The following is a 23,541-nucleotide window of genomic DNA, read 5'->3' on the forward strand; positions in this document are numbered from 1 at the left end:
TATGGTGTGGCTGATGTGATTCGGTCCTATGATGTCCCTTCAATAGATGTGGACACAGTTGGCAATGGGCTTTGTTGCAAGGATAGGTTCCTGGATTAGTGTTTTTGTTGTGTGGTGTGTGGTTGCTGGTGAGTATTTGCTTCAGGTTGGGGGGCTGCCTGTAAGTGAGGACTGGCCTGTCTCCCAAGATCTGTGATAGGTTGTAAGGATAGATTGTACATCCTTGATGATGCGTTGGAGAGGTTTTAGTTGGCGGCTGAAGGTGATGGCATTCTGTTACTTTCTTTGTTACTGACACCGTAGCGTCCAGGAAATGGACCGCTTGTGTGGATTGGTCTAGGCTGAGGTTGATGGTGGGATGGAAATTGTTGAAATCATGGTGGAATTCCTCAAGAGCTTCTTTTCCATGGGTCCAGATGATGAAGATATCATCAATGTAGCACAAGTGGAGTAGGGGCGTTAGGAGACAAGAGCTAAGGAAGCGTTGTTCTAAGTCAGCCATAAAAATGTTAGCATACTGTGGGGCCATGCGAGTACCCATAGCAGTGCCACTGACTTGAAGGTATATATTGTCCCCAAATGTGAAATAGCTGTGAGCAAGGACAAAGTCACAAAGGTCAGCCACCAGGTTTGCTGAGACATTATTTGGGGACACTGTTCCTGATGGCTTGTAGTCCATCTTTGTGTGGAATGTTGGTGTAGGATGGTGTTTTCTGGAATGTCACCTATGGATTATAGTTTCCTCAGGAAGTCAGTGGTGTCTCGAAGACAGCTAGGAGTGCTGGTAGTGTAGGGCCTGAGGAAAGAGTTTACATAGCCTGACAATCCTGCTGTCAGGGTGCCAATGCCTGAGATGATGGGGCGTCCAAGATTTCCATGGATCTTGGGTAGCAGAAAGAATACCCCTGATTGGAGTTCTAGGGGTGTGTCTGTGCAGATTTGTTCCTGTGCTTTTTCAGGGAGTTTCTTGAGAAAATGGTGTAGTTTCTTTTGGTAACCCTCAGTGGGATCAGAGGGTAATGGCCTGCAGAATGTGGTGTTAGAGAGCTGCCTAGCAGCCTCTTGTTCATATTCCGACCTATTCATGATGACAACACCACCTCCTTTGTCAGCCTTTTTGATTATGATGTCAGAGTTGTTTCTGAGGCTATGGATAGCATTGTGTTCTGCACAGCTGAGGTTATGGGGCAAGTGATGCTGCTTTTCCACAATTTCAGCCAGTGCATGTCAGCAGAAGCACTCTATGTAGAAATCCAGTCTGTTGTTTCGACCTTCAAGAGGGGTCCACGCAGATTCCTTCTTTTTTGTAGTGTTGGTAGTTGCTAATTTTTCCCCTACTGTTACTCACACCTTCTTGTCAACCGTTTGAAATGGACCATCCTGATTATCATTACCGAAGTTTTTTTCCTCCTGCTGATAATAGCTTACCTATCTATCTATCTTCCTACTGTATTTTCCACTGCATGCATCTGACGAAGTGGGCATTAGCCCACAAAAGCTTATGCCCAAATAAATTTGTTAGTCTCTAAGGTGCCACAAGTACTCCTCGTTCTTTTTGTAGTTACACTGTGACATTGTCTCTCTGTCCATTTGTTATATGGCATGTAACCTTGGATCATGGTTAGGAACAATTCAAAACTCTTATTATTTACCTTTCTAAGAGTGTGTTCACCATTTTTTCAAAGTTTTCATCACATCTCAGCAGAGGACTTGTGATTCCCCATTGTAGAGATTTGCTGTATTCATTCAAGCCAAAATACAACTTCTCCTCCCTGCCCATTTCCTCCTGTTCCAAACAAAGATATCACAAACATAACGAAAGTTAAAGACAATTTACATTTCTCCTGTATTATGAAACAAAGTATTTTTCCTGAGAAAATCTTTGATTTTCATTCTTCCGAGTAATGACTTCTTTCATTGAAAAGAAGATGTTAAATATTTGCTGCTAATTTAACATTTGATTAAGTTTGTTAGAGAGAGAGAGAGACACACACACACACACACACACATTTTTCCAGCACATTCTTCCTAGTCTTAGCAGCAAATACTTGGGATTTAATATTATGGATTAAAAGAATATTCAGAATTATCATAATTAATGCTAGTACAAATCTTAGAGGTGACATTAACCTTCACGAACAGGGCTTAAGCCAGTATTTATTAGAGATCAGGATAAGACAAAATGAGGGGGAAGATTATCCCACCTATGTCTACTGGGGGTTCTTACACCTTCTCTGAAGGATCTGGTGCTGGCCAGTGTTAGAGACAGGATAATGGACTAGATGGGCCCTGGGCCTGATCCTGTATGGAAATGCCTGCGTTCCTATGGGATCAGGGATGAATTACCTATTACAAAACAAGCTTAATCATGGGCTGCTTTTATATTCCCCCACCCCCCTTAAGGTGCTTTTAGTTTTAATTCTGGATGCAGTTCCTCCCAGTAGAGCAAATGTCAGGAAGTCTCCCTGATTTAAGCATTAGTTACTAGCATTATGGTGATTGCCTGCATACAAGGGCAGGATACTAGGATGACATTAATAGTAAGCGCTAGTGTCATAGTACCAAGCCTATAGACTGGTTACGGGCAAAATCAGTTTGCTTTAAACTCACTCTCATTGGCCTACTGATATTCATCTCTAATAACTAAGGGCTTGCCTTCACGTACAGTGCTACAGATGCACCAGTGCAGCTGCACCACTCTAGTGCTTTACGAAGACACTACAATGCCGCCAGGAAAGCTCCTCCAGTCAGCATAGTCAATCCACCTCCCAGAGAGGCGATAGCTATGTTGACGGGAGCTCTCCCATTGACATAGTGCTGTCTACACTGAGGTTTAGGTTGGTTTTCTCACACCCCTAAGTGATGTATTTATACCAATATAGGTCTGTAGTGTAGACCTGGCCTAAGAAATACATATTCTTAGCTTATATAGGTCTGTAATATTGGTATTTTTCAAGTGACAGAATTATGTAATGAGTATACATGGAGCACTTACTGATGTAAATGCACTGCAGTTATTTCTCATGCAATGCAGGTACAGTGTAATTAATGTATGGGAATTTGTCATTATGTACATGGATTCAAAAGAATAATAAAAGGGTACAGTGCAGTACACCTATAGTGTATAAGGCTCATCAAAATATTCGTTCTGCCAGCCTTTTTATACCTAAAATTAGTTCAGGGGGTTCAACAAATTTCAAACTCGGAGTTTGCTCATCCCTGTAATAGACAAAGCTTTATTGGGGCAAAGGAACACGTGCTGTTTCTAAGTCTAAATATCAGTGCCACCTCAGCCTCCAATGGCCCCAAGGAGAAAAAGGCTGAGATTCCACTGTAACTTCAGGGAGTAAACAATTTCCAGCGTGGAAAAGAGATTTCTCCACAGGTTTCTGTTTATATATCTGGGTTATGCATTTTATATTTGCCACATTCTAGGAGTATACTACAACTCTTAGCTGAATAGTTACACACTTACCATATTGTCAAATTGTATCCAATGTACCTCGTTGCTAGAGCTTATTCTGGACTGATGTGTTTGCAGGGCATAGGGGAAAGAGCTGACTTGAAGGACCAGGAGATTGAAAGCTTCAGTGACTTCTCTGCAGTTAATAACTCTATCAGCCAGTCCATGACTGGGTTCACCATGTGATAGAGAACTTGAGATGGCACTGTGGAAATAAAAACACACAGAACGACTTTATTGTCGCCTTCAGATTCAAGTGGTAACATTAAAATATCTCTAGATTTACAGGGAACCAAAAGCCCCAGGTCATCAGACTCTCTGAAAAGGAACAAGAGATGGTAAAACCAGCAAGGTGCTTTGCATAGAGAAGTCCAAGAGTGTGGGAGAAATAATGGAGCAAAGTCCCACACTAGGAAGCAACTAAATCACCCTGCCAATTTAAAGGATCAGACTATAGAAAAAAGTTTAAAACAAGCTAAAAAGAGAAGGAAGCGTATCAGCTGGACTGGGCTCTTACATGAAGGGGGAGGGGGGAGAGATGGGGGAGCAGGCACAAAAATTAACTGGATTACTCAACCAGAAGCAGTCCTTATATAGGGGACTGAGGGCATAACATTTGTTTGATTTCCTGTCTCCACTTGCTGGTAGGTGGACATAACACTCATTTGTCTCAATAAACCTACAGGATTCAGGAGAATTCCATATTTGGCACCACAATAAAAACGTAATACTAATTTGGTTTTGAGAAAACAACAACAAGAATGCATTTTGTTTACTAAAATTTGACAGTCCAAATGTTTCCCAAAACCATACAAACTGTACCTGAATACTTGAGCAATGAAACAAGGAGGAATATATTTTGCTCTCATGGGTCAAATTATCTCTGTCTTTACTTAAGTAAGAATTTTTGCTGATTCTTGCATGGAGCAAGGCAGTATAATGTATAGCCTTTATTTTCCAAAAGACATGTGATGATGGGACTTCACATGGAGAGAAAGTCTCTAGTGTTTTGTGCCACTCAGATTAAACATTGACACTTACCCTCCATGCTCATGATGCTTTATCACTATTTTGAATTTAAGTTACCACAGTTGTATTTAAAGGAAGAGAAAACAAATGACTCTCGTTATCTCTCTGTAGCAAATAGTTATATTTTCTATAAGTCTACTCAAATAAAAACAAAAACAAAAATACTCAGGCTTAAACAACCTGACTAACTGGGAAGATCACAGTTATCTATTGTGCTTGCTAACACGGGGAAGGTTTGGGTATGTCAGGACCTTGGTATTGAACCCAGGCTCACCCGATCCTTAAGCAGCCTTAGCTGCTATATCAGAGCGATGCCCTAAACAGGCTCCCACGACCAATAGCCTTCATACTAAAGGCCTACAGGAGTCGCATCCCAAACCTCTGATTGGATGGACAGGCAGCACTCTCATTGTGTACCTGGTCTATACAAAGGAAGAGGAAGCAGTCTGAGCAATAGACTAGTGCCAACTGGTTGCTCACCAGACCACCTTGCCTTGCTTCGCTTCCCCTGCTGCCTCAACACCTCATCTGATCTCACCTTCCCAGCCCACTGACCCAGTCTCTTGAATTGTATTTTCCAGCTGCTGACCTGTCCAAGAACTCTGACCATTGCCACACACTTCTTCTAATCCAGATTGACCTGCCGGCTACCTGACAACCCATGCACACTGGACTACTGCTCTGGATTGCCCCCTAAACCTGCCGTGGCCACCGGGCATTACAGTAAGTGGTTTGTTTGTGCAGTGATGTACAGGTAGAAGAATGGAGACCAGTTTCCTCCCTGATGATCTCATTTGGTAGGGGGAAAAAAAAAAACCTCACCCTTTCCTTTGTTCTAGAGTATTGGTTTGTGGCTACAGGTGGGATCGGGGGAAGGAAGATTATCATTTTCTCTTCTACTCTGCTCAGTTACAGATGGGAAAGAAATGGGACTGGGAAAGACACGAGAAGTTGGATGAGAATGGCTATGCAGAGGAAAGGGAGAAGGATGAAAGAGGGATCTCTAGGAGCATTCTTACTAGGGATTGAAAAGTCTAAAGTTGACCTCATCTTAAATCTTAAAATGAATCTGAATTATAGTTTTAAGAAACATCTAGGACGGACAAAGATGATGACTTGTGTTATGAATCTTTAAATGCCTGGGGCGCAAGGAGACATCAGGCTGAAATTATTAAAAATCCTGAGTAATAATATATAGTAGAATAAATTTTGCCTAGTTATGGTGAAGCACTTACCTTGTTAAATCAATGTGGGCATTGTCGTGAACCAGCACAAACAAGGTGTATGGATTCTGCTTCACCCGTCTCATAAAAACTTCAAACTTAGTTTGGATCTCATTGTCTAGCCGTACTACATATTTCTCAGCTCTTTGATAGGCTGTCCCGTTCTCTTCCAGGCCCAAGTCAACAAGAACACCTTCCAAAAAGAAAAAAAGAAAAATTCCTTTGCCTTTATCTACAAATAAGTGCCTTGTCTACACTACAGAGTTTTGTCAACAAAAGTTGCCTTTTGTCGACAAAACAGTGGAGATATGTACACACTACAGTGCTACTTTTGCCAACAAAACTCTCCTGTTTTGCCGACAATATAAAATCACCTTGACAAGAGGCACAGAGCTTTTTGTGGGAAAGTCATATTGACCTATGGGCAGATTTCCCATGGGTTTTGTGAGAAGAGCTACGAACAGGACATGGTGCAGTGCTGAGCAAAGATAAAAGAGCTGAGGCAGACGTACCAGAAGGCAAGAGGCAAACCGTCACTCCGGTGCTGTGCCCAAGAGCTGCCACTTCTATCAGGAGCTGGACACCATCCTCGGTGGTGATCCTACATCCACCACCAAGGACACTTCAGAGGAGCTGGAGGCTGCGGACAGTGGACTTAACCCCGAGGACAAAGTTGTGGATGAGGAGGTGGAGTTGAGGACATTGTGGAGCCCATGAAAGGGTCATGCAGTCTTGCGGTGAGTCAGGAACTCTTTTCCATTCCAGAGGGATCTAGCCCATACCAGCACTACATATCAGGTGAGCATGATGCAGGAGAGGAGACCCCTAGTAAGAGATCTTTTTGAGTTGATGCTGCTTCGTTATAGGATGTACAGCTGTCCTTTGCACTGTATACTGTAGAAGCGGGTAAAGGGACAGCAGCAAGGAGCACTTCAACAATAGGCTGAGAAGGTGCAGAATGACCGTGAATTGTGCGTTTGGCAGTTTAAAGAATCTAAATCAGGAAAACATTCCCATTGTCATAGTAGCCTGTTGCACACTCCAAAATCTTTGTAAGGCTATGAATGAAAAGTTTCCCCAGCGGTGGAGCACTGAGGAAGATCGCCTGGTTGCTGATATTGTGCAACCAGATACCAGAGCTATTAGAGGGGCATAATGGGGGGCAATTCAAATCAGGGAGGCGTTGAGGCAACATTTTGATAATGAGCTCCAGTAATGTGTATTTCTCTAAAGCAATCTGCATAAATTTCTTCATAAATTTTTGTTATCTTATTTTGCCTAAAACTTGTGATGATTCCAGAGTGGGATTTGTAGTAAGCAAATTATTAAAATACATGCATGTTTTACTACCAGCAGCAATCACTACGTGTAGACACAAATAAAGATTGGTTATCTTTCAGAGAGTTTGTTTTTATTAAACACCAGTGAAACATAAAAGAGTTGGAGTAAGGAGATAACAGGATTGGGCAGGGGAGGCTGTCATAGCTGTGCATAAATCCAGCTATCATTTTGGTAGCTGTCCTAAGGAGTGGAGTGAATGGGATACCGAGATTTCCAGGAAGTTGCAAGGAATGTGCAGGAAGAGTTTGGGGAGGACATGGGAAACAGTTCTGTATTGGCTGCAAGAGTGGGCAAGCATGCATTTGTTCTGCCTGGAGTGTGATTAGGGACTTGAACATCTCTGTTTGCTCCTCCATCACTTTTATCATCTGCTCCTGAGCCTTTAGAATGTGCTCCACACTGTCCTTTCTGTCCCACCTCTCTGTTTGTCTTAACTCCCCGTGTTCTCTTTTTTCTGACTCAGGAGGATTGGATCACCTCTCGGAACATGTCCTCCTTCCTCTGCCTTGGTCGCTTTCTCATCTGGTGGAGGCACGTCTCTGGTTTGTAGGGGGTTCCCCTGAAGGCCACATCTGCAGTAGCACAAGAAACAATACATAGAAGCATGATTGTTAGTTCATACACAGCATTGAATCATTATAGTAAAATACACCTCTTTTAACATACTAATTGCTTTCTCACTGTCCCTTGGCACGCACACATCTCAGTGAACACCCTAAACATGGTGAGTTCGGCCCAGGTGAGGGGTGGGTGTTCAAGATGGGGAAAAGGATATAGGTGATGTTTTCAAAGGATCAGTGAAGGCAATGGGACAATATTGTAAATTCTATCACCATTTTCCACAGACAGGGGTCATTGAAGCCATCTCACTCCTGAGGGTAAGCAAGGATGAAAGGGTGCATCTCCTGCATGCGTGCAGCTTCAGACCTGGTCCCTATGCTGCTCGCCTGTGTGCCGCTTTGGTCCCTGCACAAGTGATTTCTGAGTGCCTCCAGGAAAGTTTTCTAAAGATTTCTCTGGAGGATTCCCGTGAAATCTCGTTGTGCATCAACACCCTGTTCTGTGCAGCTAAGTAGGACAGCAGGGGAATGTGAAGCACACTGAAACACAGCTAGTCTTACACATTTCTCTCCCTTCACCCACTTCTACAGTATACAGAGCAAAGGACAGCTATACATCCTATAACCAAGCAGCATCAACTCAAAAAGATCACTTACCAGGGGTCTCCTCTCCTGCATTATGCTCACCGGAGATGGAGTGCTGGGATGGACTAGACTCCTCCGGAGTGGAAAAGAGTTCCTGACTCACCACACACCACATGACCCTTTCGTGGGTTCCACAACATCCTCCAACTCCACCTCCTCATCCACAACTTTGTCCTCAGGGTTAGGTTCACTGTCCACTACCTCCAGCCCCTCCGAAGTGTCCCTGGTGGTGCAGGTGGGATCACTGCAAAGGATGGCATCCAGCTCCTGAGAGAAGCGGAAGCTCTTGGGCATAGCACCAGAGCAATGGTTTGCCTCTCTTGCCTTTTAGTATGCCTGCCTCTGCTCCTTTATCTTCGCTCAGGACTGCACCATGTCCCATTCATAGCCCTTCTCATAAAACCCACGGGAAATCTGCCAGTAGGTATTGAAGTTCCTATAACTGGAGCAAAGCTGGGACTGGACAGCTTCCTCTCCCCATATACTCAGCAGATCCAACTGCTTCACAGTGGTCCAAGAGGGAGAGCGTTTGTTGTGTGGAGCCACTGTGGTTAGCTGGGAAGATGCAATGTGAGTGCTCCATGCTGAGCAAACAGGAAGTGGAATTTCAAAAAGTCCCAGGGCTTTAAAAGGGGAATGGTGGATTCTTGTTTACCTGGCTGCAGGGCAGTGGAGTTTGAACTGCTGATCAGAGTGGTCAGGATGGGCATTGTGAGACACCTCCTGGAGACCATTTACTGTGACAAAACCAAGCACGGTGTCTACACTGACACTTTGACGTTAGTGGGATAGATTTACTTTCACCGTGGTGAGTGAAAGTTATTTCCTCACTTCTAGATTTTCTCCAAGGGGATGGATTTATAAGCAGACTGGAGACTCATAACATTACTAGAAAAAAATAATTTAGATCTATATAAGAATCTTCAATATGGCATTGAGTTGGGTCAGACTCAATGACAGTAAGTTTAGTTTCCCTGTACTTGGCTAATACATTCTTCCAACCAGATGGATACCTGAGAAAAGATACTTAAGAATCCCCTTCAAAAATTCATAAGTTACAGATGCCTCTTGCCAATATTGGGTCAATCTTTTCTATTCCCCTCAGGCAAAACTAAAATTACTGCCATATTCCTCCAGCCTACTCCAATGGGCAGGAAGTACAGTAGCAGCTTGCTTGCAATCCCTGTAAGCTGTCTTGGAAATTATTATATTCAACCTGAGCATAAAGAACAGCTGAGAGAGAACCTCTTCTCAGTGCACAGGAGCAGCAAAATAGAAAACATAGTGTTAAGACTGTATGAGGAATGGAAGAGAAAATAATAATGCCATTATATAAATCAATGAGGCACTCTCTTTTCAAATAATGTGTTAAGTTGTTGTCACCTTATCTCAAAAATAATATCAAAGCAGAAAGAGAAGGGATTCAGAAATGGACAACCAAATACATTAGATGTATGGGAGGCTCTCTTTATCAGGAGACACTGAAAAGACTGGGACTGTTTTAGTTTTTATGGGAAAATAAACAAGAAGACTTGATTTCAGGAACGCTTGACAGTTCCACATCATAGTCTCATAAGCAAACTAGGGAAATGTGGTCTAGATGAAATTCTATAAAGTGGGTGCACAACTAGTTAAAAAAACAGTAGTTATCCTGATTCACTGTCAAACCGGGAGGACATATCTAGAAGGTTCCCACAGGGGTCGGTCCTGGGTCTGGTACTAGTCAATATTTTTATTAATGACCTGAACAATGGAGCGGAGAGCGTGCTTATACATTTTGGAGATGACACCAAGCTGGGAGAGGTTGCTAGAGCACTTTGGAGGACAGGATTAACATTCAAAACGACCTTGATAAATTGGAGAATTGATCTGAAATCCACAAGATGAAATTCAAAAGACAAATGCAAACTGTTACACTTGAAGGAAAAATCAAATGCACAACTACAAAATGGGAAATTGGCTAGGCTGTAGCACTGTAGAAAAGGATCTAGAAGTTACAGTATATCACAGATTTAATAGGAGGCAACAATATGATGCAGTGGCAAAAAAAGCAAAGTATTCTGGGGTGTATTAACAGCAGTGCTGTATGTAAGACACAGAAGGTAACCTCCCACTTTACAGTGTTTTGGGGCACCATACTTTAAGGAAGATATGGACATATTGAAAAGAGTCCAGAGGACAGCAACAAAAATGATAAAAGGTTTAGAAAACTTGACCTGTGACGAAAGGTTAAAAAAATTGGTCATGTTTAGTCCTGAGAAAAGGAGAGGAGGACAACGACTTGAAAACAATCCTCAAATATGTCAAGGGCTGTTATAAACAGGACTATGATCAATTGTTCTCCATGTCCCCTGTAGGTAGGACAAGAAGTAATGGGCTTAATCTGTAGCAAGGGAGATTTAGGTTAGATATTAGGAAAAATGCTAACCATATGGATGGTTAAGTACTGGAATAAGTTACCAAGGGATATTGTGAAATCCCCATCACTGGAGGTTTTTAAGAACAGGTTAGACAAACACCTGTCAGGGATGATCTAGGTATACTTGATCCAGCCTCAGCGTGGGGGGGAACTGGACTAGAAGACCCTTCAAGGTCCTTTCCAGTCCTACATATTTTGATGATTCTGTGGTAGGCATATAAAAAAAAATGTATAGAGAAGTTGCATTGGAAGTTCCTCTTTACCTTTTCATTATATGAGAGCAAGAGCAAGGAAATATCAAATTAATTGAAAGACAACGTTTTAAAATTGATAAAAAAATTTTTTAAACAGAATGCATAATTATCGCATGGAACTCATTGCAACAAGACAGAGGCCGAGAGCTTAATAAGATTAAAAAAATGATTAGCCATTTATATAAATAATCCATAGTTATACTAAATATGACAATTTTTAAAAACGATATAAACCCTCATGCTTCAGAGCATTAGCCAACCACTAACTGATAGGGGGAGGAAGAAATCTCAATAGGCAGGTTATTCCATTAATTATCCACTAAGGGGTTTCTTGCACCTTTCTCTGAAATATCGGCTATTGGCAATTGCCAAACACAGGACACTGGACTAGACAGACCGCTATTTGACTTAGTATGGCAATGCCTGTGTTCTTATGAATATACTATTGTGGGGGAAAAATGAAAAGCCATTTGTTCATCCCTGTTCTCTCGTTTCAACTGCTAGATGTTATAGCTCAGGTCATAGCTCTTTCAGTCTTTATGTAAATATGGCAATGCCTATTGCCACCTACACAGTAAATGCAGTTGGTCTAAATTACATGTGACACTAAATAACTGAACAAAGCTGGGACCTCCAGAATAATTTTTTTTAACAGTTTACTCTAGCACTATATAACAGGGGTACATACATACCCAGTTTTGATTAAATACACTGCTTTCCTCCCCATCCCTTTACCTGATTGTCGAATCCGTTGAAGGGTTTGCTGGACCAGAACCTCTGAACGAGGGACTATAATGATGAAGTCTACTTTGCTGAAGTGGCCCAGATCCAGGCTTTGATTGCCACTGTCTGCTATAGCACATACCTGGGACAAAAGCTTTCTGGCAACTGTAAGCTGTGGCTGATAAATTTGGAAGGTGGCAATATCCAAATCTAGTTAAAAAAAAGGCATCAAAATTTAAATTATTTTACATTAAAACAGCAGCCTTCAAAATACTCTGGTTTACATAATCAAAGTCACTCAACAGAATAAATCCTAGATTTATGGTGAAACTGGTGTACATCACCACCACAGAATCTACTTTTCAGATCAAAATTTGGTTACATACAAGATACTCTCAGCAGAGTAGTGGCCATTTTTTCATTGCATGAAGTGATTTGAAGCTTTACAAGGCTGCAACTCAGTGAAACCTCAGTGCCTAACCTCAATGCCTGAATTGCAACCATTAAGGAAAGCAATACATGTAGTTCTAACCTTCTCTTGCCACATACAGTTCCTTGAACGTGCCAACACATGTGGAGCAGCCATACACTGCTGAGGCTGCTGTGCTCAGGCCCCATGGAATGACACCTACTGCTCTGCTGTGACAACACTGAAACAATTCTTATTTACTGGGTGGCAAGCCAATTGGTGAGAACTTACCTGAATAGTCAAACCATCCTAGTTTCTACTTTCTCGGGTGTGTGACCATGACAGCATCAGGCTGGCCACTTATTTATGGAAATGGACTGGAATGAAAGGTTGAGTGAGAGACCAAAGACCCTCAATCAAGAGGTGGAGCAGAAGTCCTGATTTTAAGGCAGCTTAGTCATGGATGTACATGGAAGCCTTATGGAATGAGTTGCGTCAAAGCTAGCTACGAAAACTTTGGGGCCTGGAGTTGTATCATTTAGAGAAATGTTTTCTCTAAGCATGTGTCAATGTTCACATCTGCCAAAGAACAGGTACAGTCCTACACTTAAAAATAGTTAGTGGGTATATTCTATGCACTTTTATATACACTTCACTAGTCCTGAACAATTTAAACTCTTAACCTACTACTACCAAATTTTACCTTGTAGTAACATTTTAGTTATGGCTCTGTCTGTTTTCCTATTACAAAAACCAGTGCGGGTGGATGGAAAACTTGGCTCAAAGATGTGCCTGGGAGAAAATTATTTAAAAAAACAAAAATAAAACCATTTAAAAAGATAATATATAGTAATAGTTTGTTTATTTTAAACAACAAACAACTAACATCTTTGTATTTTAAGTAACAATTTGAAGATATTTTGAGCCAAATGTTGAGAGCCAATTGTGCCTTATGTTATTGATTTCCATGCAGCTACTTGTGGAGTAAGTCATTACACAATGTACGTAAGTGGGACAGACTGGCCTCTCAGGTTTTATTCAGTCTTTGTTTCAGTATTCACTGCAGAGGATGTGAGGGAGATTCCCACACCTGAGCCATTATTTTTAGGTGACAAATCTGAGGAACTGTTCCACATTGAAGTGTCAGAGGAGGTTTGGGAACAAATTGATAAACTAAACAGTAATAAGTCACCAGGACCAGATGGTATTCACTCAAGAGTTCAAAAGGAACTCAAATATGAAATTGCAAAATAATTAATTGTGGTATGTAACCTATCACTTAAATAAGTTTGTCTACCAGATGACTGGAGGATAGCTAATGTAATGCTGATTTTTAAAGAAGGCTCCAGAGGCAATATGGGCCAATTACAGGCCAATTATCCTAACTTCAATACCAGGCAAATTAGCTGAAACTATAGTAAAGAACAGAATTATCAAATACAGATGAATATGATGTGTTGGGGAAGGGTCAACATAGCTTATGTAAAGGGAAATCATGCCTCACCAATCTATTAGAATTCTTTGAGGGAGTTAACAAGCAGGTGGACAAGGCTTGTCCAGTTGATATAGTATATTGTACTTGGACTTTCAGAAAGTCTTTGAAAAGAGCCCACACCAAATGCTCTTAAGCAAACTAAGCAGTCATGTGATAAGAGGGAAGGTTCTCTCACAGATATGTAACCGGTTAAAAGATAGGACTCAAATGGTAGGAATAAATAAATAGTTTTATAAGAGAAGAAAGATAAACAGCGGGATCCCTCAATGATCTGTACTGGGACCAATGCTATTCAACATATTCATAAATTATCTGGAAAGGAGGGTAAACAGTTAAGATGGCAACATTTGCAGACGATACAAAATTACTCAAGATAGTTAAGTTCAAAGCTGACTGCAAAGTGTTAAAAAAGGAATCTCACCAAACTGGGTGTCTGGGCAAGAAAATAGCAGATTAAATTCAATGTTGATCCGTGCAAAGTAATGCACATTGGAAAACAATCTCAACTATACATATAAAATTATGGGGTCTAAATTAGCTGTTACCACTCAAGAAAGATCTTGGAGTCATCATGCATAGTTCTCTAAAAAACCTGTTCAATGTGTGGTGGCAATCAAAAAAGCAAACACACTATTAGAACCATTAGGAAAGGGATATATAATAAGACAGAAAAATATCATAATGCCACTATATAAATCCATGGAATGCCCGCACCTAGAATACTGCGTGCAGTTCTAATCATCCCATCTCAAAAAAAAGAAGATATAATAATTGGAAAAGGTACAGAGAAGGGCAACAAAAATTATTAGGGTGTGGTACAGCTTCCTTATGAAGACAGATTAAAAAGACTGGGACTGTTCATCTTGGAAAAGAGCTTACCAAGGGGGGATAGGATAGAGGTCTATAAAATCATGAATAGTGTAGAGAAAGTGAATTGGGAAGTGTTATTTATTCCTTTACATAACACAAGAACCAGTGGTCACCCAATGAAATTAATAGGCAGCAATCTTAAAAACAAACATAAGGAAGTACTTTTTCACACAACACACAGTCAACCTGTGGAACTTGTAGCAAGGGGATGTTATCCCTAAACCTCTAACTTCCAGAAGTTGGGACTAGACAAGAAGGGATGGATCACTTGATAACTGCGCTGTGAAAAGTCTGGTACAGGCTACTGTTGGAAGACAGGACACTGCGCTAGACACACTATTCGTCTGACTCAGTACGGCCATTCTTATGTTCTTACATACTCAGGCAAATTCCCACTGCCTTCAATAAGAGTTCTGCCTGAGTAAAGGCTGAGTAAAAAGTGAGAAAGGATTTGGCCCTAAATGTACAATTTAAAAACCAAAAATAAGCTCTGAACAGTTAGAAACAATCAGTTAACTAAATACTGAGATATTAAAGTGTGGGGGGGGAAGAGAACCCCCGGACCCACTGTCCACTGTTTACCCTTCTTTTCTCCCTCAGTTGGTGGCCCTTTGGGAGCTCTCTGAGAAAACCTGCCTGCAGGCAGGGGGTTGGCTGCTGCTCTTCCCTTTCCCTTGCAATAGAGGAGGATCTGGTTGACACAGCTGACTCCTCCTCGGCTGGACTACCTCTGTTACCAGCAGTCTCTGGGTGCGGCAGCCTTCTTCCTGTTCACCGCCCCTTCCTGGGGTAAGTTCCCCCTTTTTAAGATCCTCTCCCTCTAGGCCGAACAAGCCTTGCAGATGCATCTCATTAGTGTAGAACTGGCCCAGAGGAGCTTGTTAGTCTCCTCCATACAATGTGAGGGTGTGTCCCTTCACACATCCCACCCCTCAAGACAGAAAGGCTGTTCAGGGGTGGGTTGTCTCCATCCCCAATCTCCCATGAAAAGAAAATCGGTGTTAGCATGGTCCTTTCCCGCCTGGTGTTGTACTTGGAAACTATAAGGTTGTAGTGCAAGGTACCACTTCGTTATATAGGGGTTCATATCCCTCGTGGTCTGGATCCAGAGTAGGGGTGTGTGATCAATGATCAGGGAAAAGGGTCTACCCAAAAGGTAATAGCTGTGGGCACCTACCATCCATTTGATAGATGATGCCTCCTTTTCAATAATGGAGTATGACTTTTCCCTAGAGAATAGCTTCCTGCTTAGATATAGAACTGGGTGTTCTTTCCCTAGGAAGTCTTGCAAGAGGACAGTGCAGATGTCAGAAGCATCTGTGCATAATATGAATTCCAAAGAAAAATCATGGCTGAAGAGCATGGGTACCTGGCAGAGTCATGTTTTCAGTTCCCTGAACACTTCCCCATGCTTCTCATCCCAATGGATCTTCTTAGGGTTGTTGTTTTCTATGAGGTTCATTGGCGCGGGGTGGGGTGGGGGAGGGATGGACAGGACATACTTTGAAGGCCTGCATCTTACTGATGACCAGCTTCACCAAGTTACTTCCTATGTGGCACCCTAAATAGGTTACTTTACTCATAGCCACCTTACATTTTGCCTAGTTGGCCAGAATTTCTGCCTCCTGTAGGGTTTTTAAACTTTGCTCTTAAATGCTGAAAGTGATCTTCCCCGGGTGGGACTGTAGACAACAATATCATCAATGTAGGCCACCGCATACTGATAGTAGGAGTTGGGGATCTTATTCATAAGTCGTTGGAAGGTAGCGGCAGCTCCATGGAGGCCAAAAGGCATGGTCTTAAATTGGAAGATCCCAAAATGGGTGGAGAAAGCAGTTTTCTCTTGCGAGGAAGGGGACAAGGGGATCAATAGTGCTCAGGTGCTTCGCTGGTCCCAGACATTCTAATAACTCGTCCATCATTGGAATTGGGTAGGTATTGAATTTTGTGATGGTACTGACCTTCCTGAAGTTGATGCCGAACTGAACCATACTGTCTTATTTGGGAACGAGAACTATGGGGCTCCTCCATTCACTTCTGGATTCTATAATCACCCCCCCATCTCCAGTATCGCTTGTACTTCCTCTCAGACTGTATCACACATCTTTCATGGCAATGGTCAAGGGTTCTCTCAAACTACCTGGCCTGGGGTAGTCTTTAGGTGATGTTGGACTAACCACATTCTCCATCGACAGTTGGAGAACATTGTTGCAAAGTCCCAGATTAGTTGGAGGAGTTGTTTCCTTTGTGCAGGGGACAGCAATTCACCCCCAGTATTGTTGCTGGAGCTTCATAACTGGGCACCTGGAACCTCAATTCTGGCTTTGCTGGAATAGGAGTTATCAGCAGGGCCTCCTGCACCCTCCAAGATTTGAGGAGGTTTACTTGATAGACCATGGATTTCCTTCCTTCGCTCAGATAGTCTGATCTCAGTCTACTGGCCTTACCTACCCGACCACTTTGAATGGACCCTGCCATCAGGCTATTAATTTGGACTCAGATATGGGCAGTAGTAGTAGAACACGATCACCCAGCTGAAAAGTCCGTAGTCATGCCTCCCTATTGTAATTTTGTTCCTAGGTGTGCTAGGCCTTCCTCAAATTCTTCCTGGCGAGACCCCGCTATGTTTCCGAGTTGCACCCTTAACTGCAAGATATATTGGGTCGTACGTAAGGCCCCCATGTCTTCTTCTTCCAGCCTTCTCATAGCAAGTCCAAGATGCACCATGGTTGGCAACCATCAAGCAACTCAAATGGGGAGAACCCTGTAGAGGCTTGTGGGACCTCCCTTATGGCAAACAGGAATAGTGGGAGTAGCCGGTCCCACTGCTTGGGGTTGTCATTGACAAAGCACTTCAACATCCCTTTCAGTGTCTTATTAAGCCACTCTATTAAACTATTCGTCTGTGGTGGTACACTGAGGTCTCCAAGGACTTGACCTTTAGGTCTTTAGGAGGGAGCATAATTCCTGTATCAGTTGGGAAGTGAATTTAGACCCTTGGTCTGTTAATATTTTGCAGGGAAAACCTATGTGTGAGCAGAGCTTCGAGAGCTGTGGAGCTATGGCTGTCACTTTTGAGTAGTGGAGAGCAACAGCTTCCAGATACCTGGTTGCATCACAAGTATGTACAGATGCCCTGCTGCAGTTTTTTCTAGAGGTCCGACCATGTCCACTCCTATCCTTTCCAAGGGGGTCTCAATCAAGGGCAAAAGGACTAAGGGTGCCTTAGAGATCCCCCTGCTGCTGCTTAGCTGACATTCTGGGTAGGAGGAACAGTATTCTCTCACTTCACGGTATGCACTTGGCCAATAGCATTGGGCTAAAATGCAAGCCAATGTCTTTTCTCATCCCAAGGGTCCTGCACAGGGAATATCATGCTCCAGCTGTACCACGGCCTGGTGGTACTGGCGTGGTACTAGCAGCTGGTTCCTCACTAACCCAGTTTGCTGAATCTTCTCAATTCGATACAAGCACCCCTTCTTGAGTGCAAAGTGTGGGTATCGTTCACCTCACTGAGACTGTCACTTCTCCATATATGAGGTCCAGTTGCTTACATGCATAGTATAATATAGAGTTGTTCCTGTGTTCTAACAAAAAATTCCTGTCCCATAGGAGAGCTTCCAGGTCCTGATGGCCTGCTTCTTCCTCCCCTGTGGGGGTCTGTGGCTGTGTTGCTCGGGACATCCCTTCCCTGGGGTTGTCAGCTTCTCTAAGATTTTCCAAACTCTGGGGAGCTGGTATCCCCACTTGACCCCTGTTCTTGTTTGCACCTGAGAGCTCGGTATTAATGACCTGCCAAAAAAAAAAAAATAAGCACCCATCTCAGCCTATGGTCACAGCATAGGCCAACTTTTCTGCTAAAGTTACGGTTGTGACCGCAGTATGGGCTCCCACCATCAGCTGTAGCTGCTGGCTGAGGTAGGACTTGACATAGCCATAGATACATTGAAGGTGAATCGTGTTCTTAGGAGTAGCGTCACTTCCCACCATGGAGGTCTGGACCACCATCTGGCTGCAGCCAGAGTCCAAGATCAGCTTGGATCAGCTTCCTTTGACTATGACAGGTACCATCATCTTAGGGGGAGTTTTTTTCCAGGCCTGGGCATATTCACATTCCATCAGCATTCACTCCCTCTTAATGTACCCTGTCTGTCCACAAGAACAGCTTGTTAACGGGCTGGGTTGCCAGCCTCTTTCCTAGGTTTAGGGAAGCCTGCCTACGGAGTGCTGGTTGGACCTCCATCTGTGAGCCATGCTTCAGTAGTCTAGGGTACCCCGTGGTCCCTCTGGCAGCATTGCACTTGCACTCTGCCTCCTTTTCCCCTAAGGCTGCCTTGGGCCTAAGTGGCAGTCTGTTCATCTGGGAGGACCCCGTTAGGACTGACTCCCTGTGGTAGATTCCTCTTCCCTGTCTCTTGCAAGAGGAGGAGGATCTGGTTGGTACGAGGACCAGTCTCTCAGGCAGCCCCTAGAGATTCAGGGGTAAGGGCTCAGTCTCTCAGAGACTATTGCCCCTTTGTGCGGTTTACCTTCTTCCCCTCTTCCTAGGGCATATTGCTTTGTTGTTAGGGCATCTCATGGCTGTCTTTGTAGTGCATCTCATGACTGTCTTCTCCTCAGCCAGACTCTCTCTGTTACCAGCAGTCTCTGGGTGGAGGAGCCTTCCTCCTGTTCCCCGCCCCTTCCGGTGGCAAGTTTCCCCCTTTTAAGCTCCTCCCGCTCCAGGCTGAACAATCCTTGCAGGTGCATCTTATTAGCTTGAAACAGGCCCAGGGGAGCTCGCCAGCTTCCTCCATACCAGCGTAAGGGTGTGTCCCTTCACAAAAGGCAAGTTACTGCACACGAACAGTAACCACAAATAAGAAACTTTGGCCCAAAACTTTGCTCATTCTTCAAATAAAACCCAAGCTGAACTTTTAAGGTATTGTCCTCACTAGGAAAGAAAGGTGTGCATGACAGCCTACTTTTTAACTTGAACTGCTGTCCTCTGCTCAGGCTACAAACTGCTTTGTCTTCAGTAGGATTTTACCTTGTTAGCTTGCTTGAGTTAAGAACACACCCTTTTTTCCCAGTGAAGGCAAGACCTCATCAAAGTTTCAAATTTATCCATCACTTGCCTTATTACTGGACCCAAAGGAATCTCAGAACACACAGAAAATCAGTTTTACTTATTTTGCCAATACTATTATATAAAAATGAATGTTGAATGGTAATGTTCTGAAAAGGTAAGAGGTAATTAAATTCAACATTAAGGCAGTGAATCCATCCTCAGCTCATCCATTGTGACTATATATTACATATCACACTGAACAATATAATTAAATAATAGTGGTATTTGTACTTCTAGATCACTTTTGATACAAGAAACTTAAAGCACTTTCCAAACACTGATTAAGCATCATAGCACCTGTGTGTGGTAGGTATAATCAACATTTTGGAAACTGAGGTATATCATGGCTAAGTTGGCTAAGACACTTGCACAAGATCACATAAGCAGTCTAGACACAATCAGAAACAGAACACAGATCTCTTGTGCTTTAAGACCATACTTCCTCTTCAGACGTAACAGGGTGCGATCAGTCCAGAGAGTCAGCCATAAATGGGAATTTCTGTATGCTCCAGTTAGTTTGTAGCACAAATGTAGAGCAAAAATATTTTAGCTTGAGAACTGTCAAAGGTAGAAAGAGGAAGCTTTTTGTGCTATAGTAAAGTTATGAAAGACCCTTGGCCAAGATTATTGTTGTCGTTTTCTTTTTGTGTTCAGCCAGTGATACTAACAATTTTGGCCTGGCTGAACAGTGTCCTCAGACTACTTTGTGGCACATGCATTTTATGAAATCCAGCAAAGAAAAACATTACCCGAGTCTTGTGTTGAAACCATGGCAGCTGCCTCCTGAGATGACACACATTCACTAACATCTCCATTAAAAGGAATTACAACATTGTCCCCTCGTTGCTGCTGCATTTTCTCTAGCAACTTGTCCAAATCATCACCTATTTAAGAATTTAAAAAATAAAATATGTCTGGAAGGAATTAAAGATGAGTGATGAAAATCTTTATGACACATGTTCCAATATGTCACATTGACTATCCTCAGTTTTTCTAGTGACTGGGCATTTGTATAAAGTCCAACTCCAAAAGAAAACCACAGTTGAATGTTTCATAGTTGCTCCTTTACAACTTGCAGTAATATTTAATGATCACAAAGGAACAAAGACCCTGAAAATATGTTGACTGATTAGCACACAGAAGCCCCAAGCAACTATGTATGCCCTACAATCAGATTCAGCCTATGAAGCAGTTAAAATAGATTGTAACAGGATGGGGAGTTCACGCTGCCCAGCCGAGGAAGAGAGAAAGAACACACCTTCATGCTCACTACACCAAGGCAGTGAGAGAAGGAGAGCTCTTCCTCTGCTTTTAATAGAGGATGGGGAGCTGCATTTTGCTTCCTGCGCCTTACATTAACCCCCGAACAGAAGAAGATGCACAAAAGAATCAGGAGATTCATCCGTTAGTAGAAACTTCAGATCCTTAAACTCACTCACCCAAAGACGTGTTTTTGAAATGTGATGCCAAGAAACTAACTTTTCCTGTGATGAGCTCATAACTGATCTCTTTTAAAAACTCACTGGTTGTCAGCATGCTTTCTGCCAGTGCTCTAGACTGATACTGACCTAGAGAACAGAAAGGACAGATGGAGGTTAAATACAGTGCATTCTCATTATAAACTCCCCAGTACGTAATGGCCTTATGGAAGTGATTATGGCCTTAATCTTCAGCCTTGGGTCTCTCCTGCCTTTTTGCAGAAGAGATTGGGGGGTATCAACAAGAAACACAGTCAAGTCTGTTCTGATAGGACACAGGAGAATATATTCTGCCATTTTAGCACATTCTTTGCAAGCTACTGTTCACAGACAGTTTGGTCCATGAGCTATTCTGTAGCAAAAGGAGGTATACAGTATAAGAACTTGCTCCTCAGAAGGGATGGAAAATTCTGGTAAAATGTGAAGAGGAAGTTGTCCACCAGAGTGAAAAAAAATGGGACAAGACTAATTTGTTTACATAAGAAAGGGAGGAGTGTAGTCACAAATTCATCTTTCAGGCATACACATACACATGTGCACACAACTTTATTATAAAGGCCTGTTGTGGAAAAAACAGCCTGGCAGAAACAGTGCCCTATATTTTATTTTGTTATCCAAAATAATTGTAGTCTAGTCATTTGGATCAGGTGGTCAGCATTACAATGTAAAAATAGTACAGTTGCCATGTAAACTAGGGAAAGATATGCACACTATTTTGCATAAGGGACACTGTGGGCCCATTCCCCAAGGCAGCCATGCAGAAGAGCAAGGTTTCAGGTATCTCAAGCACAGGGACCCTGTAAGGCTAGTGAATCTGCTTCAGGGAGGAGCTGCTGGAAAGCATGCAGCTATTCTTCCCTCGCCAGCCAATGTCCCTGTAGACACTACTACATAAAGTCCTAGTGGAATAAAAGGAGAAAGAGAAATATTACACAAGTGTAAAAGGGGAACGAAAACTATTAAGGAGAGGTTAAAGATGAACCACTTGATCAAAATGCATAATGCAACGGCACATGTAACTGCATCATATTGTAAAGTTACTCACCTAAGACTACTACACAGAACTCATTTCCTCTATTCTTTGATGCACAGACTGCAACAACATAATCTGGTAGCCTTTGCTGATGTTTCATTTCATTGAGAGATCTCAGAGTTTCTGAAATGCCTTCAGCCAGAGAATTCTGGGTAACAACCACATGCACCAGGTCCCGAGATACACTGGTGATTAACCTAGCAAGCCAAGGGAGTTGACCTGGTGACACTGAGATACACTGACCACTCATTTGTAACGATCGCTCTCTCAGTGTGAACTCCTGCATAGCTTTCAGCATGATCTGTTCAAATTCCTCCCTGAGAGGTATCTGGTCAGGACCTACATTAAAAAATAACATCATCTGTCATCAAAAAGTTGTCACACCAAGATCAATCATTTGCTCATCTAGTTAAGACATTCTTTTGACATTATATAGCATTTTCCACATTTTTTAAATGGATACTTACCAGTGTGAGCATATTCTCATTTCTTCATTGTAGAAGCCATTTTGTTTTTTAGATAACAAATATGGCATCTCCTCCCCAGCTTCTTTGCCCTCAATAATCAGAAAACTGTAAACTAGATACATCTAGCCTCCAGTCATCCAGAGATCAAAAATCTCAGTGCTCATTCTCAAACCTTAATCATGACTATGCAACTTGCCAAAGATACCAGAAAGTCCAGCATTCTGTTTTTTCCCCAGTATCTCCACAAGTAAACTGACCATGTATATTTGATTCTGATTTTTTCAATAATGTAATGTAACAAAACTTCAGACTTCTAATCTTAAGATCTGTATATATAATGCTGGAACTTGTTTGTTGGACTTTCAAAATCTATGTCATGAATTTGAACTGCTGAGTTAGAGGTATAAGGCTTTATATCTCAGTACTGATCCCTAGAGTTACCACTTTTATTAACATTTGCCTTATTAAAATAAATCTAATGAGCACTTCCCAAGGATATAGAATCATAGAATATCAGGGTTGGAAGGGACCTCAAGACCTCATCTAGTCCAACCCCCTGCTTAAAGCAGGACCAATCCCCAACTAAATCATTCCAGTCAGGGCTTTGTCAAGACTAACCTTAAAAACCTCTAAGGAAGGAGATTCCACCACCTCCCTAGGGAACCCATTCCAGTGCTTCACCACCCTCCAAATGAACAAGTTTTTCCTAATATCCAACCTAAACCTCTCCCACTGCAACTTGAGACCATTACTCCTTGTTCTGTCATCTGCTACCACTGAGAACAGTCTAGATCCATCCTCTTTGGAACCCGCCTTCAGGTAGTTGAAAGCAGCTATCAAATCCCCCCTCATTCTTCTCTTCTGCGAACTAAATAATCCCAGTTCCCTCAGCCTCTCCTCATAAGGCATGTGCTCCAGTCCCCAATCATTTTTGTTGCCCTCCGCTGGACTCTTTCCAATTTTTCCACATCCTTCTTGTAGTGTGGGGCCCAAAACTGGACACAGTACTCCAGATGAGACCT

General features: G+C 42.5%; 1 protein-coding gene across 13 annotated transcripts in view; it reads right to left on the bottom strand.

Moving 5' to 3' along the window:
- GREB1L (GREB1 like retinoic acid receptor coactivator) overlaps window positions 1–23,541 on the bottom strand; it is a 231,879-nt gene that overhangs the window by 44,936 nt on the left and 163,402 nt on the right. For 12 of the 13 annotated variants that reach the window (XM_043508012.1, XM_038390230.2, XM_038390228.2 and 9 more), the window contains 7 exons: window positions 22,065–22,391; window positions 20,981–21,109; window positions 20,291–20,425; window positions 11,670–11,867; window positions 5,728–5,908; window positions 3,476–3,668; window positions 1,653–1,786 (listed from right to left, as the gene is read on the bottom strand). In XM_043508012.1, coding sequence (XP_043363947.1) covers window positions 1,653–1,786; window positions 3,476–3,668; window positions 5,728–5,908; window positions 11,670–11,867; window positions 20,291–20,425; window positions 20,981–21,109; window positions 22,065–22,391 — 1,297 coding nt within the window. The remainder of the gene's footprint in view (window positions 1–1,652; window positions 1,787–3,475; window positions 3,669–5,727; window positions 5,909–11,669; window positions 11,868–20,290; window positions 20,426–20,980; window positions 21,110–22,064; window positions 22,392–23,541) is intronic. The other variant, XM_043508015.1, reaches the window with a different exon arrangement.

This window comes from Dermochelys coriacea, chromosome 2 (genome assembly GCF_009764565.3).
Source record: "Dermochelys coriacea isolate rDerCor1 chromosome 2, rDerCor1.pri.v4, whole genome shotgun sequence".
Classification (NCBI taxonomy): Eukaryota; Metazoa; Chordata; order Testudines; family Dermochelyidae; genus Dermochelys; species Dermochelys coriacea.